The sequence below is a fragment of the Trypanosoma equiperdum genome (assembly GCF_001457755.1).
Source record: "Trypanosoma equiperdum strain OVI genome assembly, contig: ctg_121, whole genome shotgun sequence".
Taxonomy (NCBI): Eukaryota; Euglenozoa; class Kinetoplastea; order Trypanosomatida; family Trypanosomatidae; genus Trypanosoma; species Trypanosoma equiperdum.
Genome location: NW_027123194.1, coordinates 67,163 through 70,739, shown reverse-complemented (window position 1 = coordinate 70,739; position 3,577 = coordinate 67,163). Strand labels below are relative to the sequence as shown.

General features: G+C 44.5%; 1 protein-coding gene across 1 annotated transcript; it reads right to left on the bottom strand.

Annotated features, from left to right (window-relative positions):
- Positions 1-832: 832 nt before the first annotated feature.
- TEOVI_000016300 (lysyl-tRNA synthetase, putative) lies at positions 833-2,587 on the bottom strand (the record flags this gene model as incomplete). The annotated part of the gene is made up of 1 exon (XM_067220757.1): positions 833-2,587. One exon carries the CDS (start codon positions 2,585-2,587, stop codon positions 833-835), a length of 1,755 nt encoding a protein of 584 aa, XP_067076858.1.
- Between the last annotated feature and the right edge of the window lie 990 nt (positions 2,588-3,577).

Below are 3,577 nucleotides of genomic sequence, written 5' to 3'. Positions count from 1 at the left end.
TTTGTCATGTCACCGCCACTGGGATTCATTCCCTGAGCTCGACAAGAGATTCCCTTTCTTTGCTGCTCATCATGTGTAGTAAAAGATCATGTTGTGCCTCATCGACGAAACTCGCTCAGAACAAGAAGTGTCCGCAGTATTCCACTAGGTCTCATTACATCAGTTATTGTATTGAACATCACCGTGGAGTCGCCGAGCAATCGAGCATAGAGTTTCAAGAAATAGAAAGAGGAGCCAAAAAATGTATGTTTACAGGAGTGATTGCAAATGCAGGTATGTTGTCAGTGAGGAAGCAAAATGTATGTGATCATCAAAGATAGCACTCTGACGAGTTGTTCATAGTCGTATATACATCACACACAGAGCTTAAAGCAAGGGTACTGTAGAGACCTCAGCCTTGGTAATAGGTTCGTAGGCAAATTTTGTCAGATAAGTTCCGTGGAGAGTTGCCACAATCATCAAGGGACCCAACAGTCTCACAAGGGTTCAAAGGAACATAAACATCTGCGAGCCTCACTGTTGCAGAGGGAAGAGCAAGGAAAAAAGAAGGTTAATTGAACAGAGAGATAGCACGTATTCGCTGCAGAAAGAGGGTGGTATAATTTACTGCATCAGTAACCGAATAGAATTGACATTATGTTAACACTGCTCCTGAAATGTGTAATTTATTACGCCATCCGAATTCTGTTTTTTTTTATTTTTAATCATGCTGTGTTGTTTTTCGTAGGGATTAATGCTTTTTCATTTGTGATCCTCCGTTCTGCCTCACCTTTTTTTTCCTTTGCATGTTGCTCAGCTGCCTATTTGTCTCGCGTGTAGTGCCTGAGACCCTTCAAATAAGTGGCACCCCTTGTCCATTCAACATTGTTCCTGGTGGGAATGTGGCAGAGGATGTCCCTTCAGGTTTCATAGCTGGAAATAGAAGGACTTCCTTGATGTTGTTTTGGCTTGTGAGATACATGACGAGTCGATCAATACCCAAACCCCAACCACCAGTGGGAGGCAACGCGTATTCCAATGCTTGTACATAACCCTCATCAATATCCATTGCCTCGTCATCACCCTTCTCGCGGTCACGCAGTTGCCTTTCAAACTCCTCTCGCTGCACGAGGGGACTGTTTAACTCCGTATATGAATTGCAGATCTCTTTTTTGTTAATAAACAGCTCGAAGCGCTCGCTGAGCCGAAGGTCGTTACGGTGCCACTTTGCCAACGGAGACATTATACGCGGGTGGTCGCACAGAAATGTCGGGTCGTGGCACTGTGGCTCAAGATAGTGGGAGACAAGCGCATCTAGTAGGCGTGTCGTTGTGAAGGGGGGATTGCACTCAACCTGGTTCTTCTTGCAAATGTCCAGAAAGAAACTGTTTGCCTCAGAGGAATAGAAATCAGCAGGGAATTTAAGTCCTAGTATCTCCTCCAACTTCGGAACAATGTGCAGGCGTTTGAAGGGCCTGTTGAAGTTAAAAGTTACCTCAGGTAACTGACGGCCCTCTGAATCCCTCGGGGAGTACTTCACAATAGGAGATCCGTAAAGATGCATGACCATACCGTAAAGTAACTCCTCAGTGGTCTCCATCCAATCATTGTAGTCTGCGTACGCCCAATAACTCTCCACACTCGTGAACTCCGGATTATGCGTGAGATCGATACCTTCGTTGCGGAACTGTTTGCCGATCTCATATACACGATCCAAGCCACCAACAACAAGTTTTTTTAGGTACAACTCCGGTGCAATTCGCAGGTACATTGTCTGGTTGAGCTCATTGTGGTGTGTGATAAAAGGCCGCGCAGCAGCACCACCGGCGATCTGGTTCAACATGGGCGTTTCCACCTCTAGGAAGTCCTTCTGGTCAAAGAAACTGCGGATGTAGCTTATGATCTTGGAGCGGAGGATAAAAGTCTTCGCGTTTTCTCGATTCACAATGAGGTCGAGGTATCGCTGACGGAAGCGCTGTTCGACTGAGCTCAGCCCGTAATGCTCATCTGGCAACATGTGAAAACATGTGGAGAGCAGCGTGATTTCGTAGGCACTCATGGAGAACTCCCCCGTGTTTGAAAACGATGGCACACCTCGCACACCAATGATATCGCCACGCTTGATCTTGCTGTGAATGTCCGCAAAACCATCATTAACGTAGTCACTCGCCATGGATATAACCTGCAGTACCTCCCCATCACCCTGAAGAGCCAAAAAATGCAGTTTGGAGCTCGAGCTTCTCTTCACGACGATACGTCCGGCAATCGTCACGACCTTATCGAGGCGTTGACCCTTTTCCTGCAACATTGGCTTGAAACACTCTCGGAAGGCGGGTAAGGTGTAGTCTCGGTGGAACTTATGAGGGTAGGCGGCACCGAGAGGGCCCATTTCTTTCACCATTGCGAGACGTGTATCGTAGTAACTGATCTCCGGGGCCTTCTCCGCTTTCTTTTCCTTCTTTTCTTGAGGAAGTTGCTTTCGAAGTTCAGTCATTTTAGCCACAAGGGATTTGCACGCCTCACTAGAGGCGCCCTGTTCCTTTTTAACCGCAGAGATCTGCGACGCGAGCGCATCGATTTGAGCTCGGAGCTCCTCCACAGCCGACATCGTCTCTTGCGCGCGTATATTCTCTTGTTTTTTTTTTCCTTTTCCTACTGTACAAAGGTAGAACCGTGGTTTGTGAATGGCAACGTTGCCAATAGTAAAGAAGACCACCACTATCAGTAGCAACGGTGAGGGTAAAAAAAAAAAAGAGGTTGGCGCCAATGAGTAAAATTGCAAGGTACGAACCTCAACTTCAGGTCTCAAAAAAAAAAAAAATACACAAATCCACATATGACAGAAACTAACTCCCCCTCTACCGAAGTGTTTAATTTCCTCCAAAACTCACATCGCTACCGTATGACCGCTATGTGTTAATGAATAGATAATGGAAGAGCTGCACGGGAGCCACTCCAACGCACAAGCAGCCAAACATATACACATACGTATACGCATCTCCCCAACAAATAAACCGGCTGCAACATTTATCTTAACCTACAACCAAGGGAATTTTTAGAAAAACTAACTTATCCAATCTTCCCTCTCCTCTCTTTTCCTGCCACATATGAGATACTGATAATAGCTGGACGTGTGGCGAAACAGAGGAGGCAGAAGCAGTGGCTTGCATGAATGAGGAAAAAAAAAAGAAGAAAGAAGAAAAAAAGAGTAGCATTTGATAGTCAACAAAAAAAAAAAGTGAAACAGAAACTGTCCAATACACAAACAAGCGTATTTTCCACTATAATTTTTGCGTGTACCAACAGCAGCAACACCGACAGACGTTTCAAGGTGTAATTACTTGTGCATTCGAATGCAAATTTATTTAGGAGGGAAAGAATTGGGTATCGAGGTCGGGGGGTTAAGGCCAGTCAATCCGCAAATAAATGAAAGATAAAAGGCCGATATACAAATATATAAATATATATATATATATAGATGTGGATTATTCTTTCTTTTTGAGGGAGAGCAGTAGAATGAAAGATGCAAAGAAGCACAAGAGAAATGTGTATGTTAAAAGACATACTTTTTACATAATTTTTTTCCTTAAAAACAAAA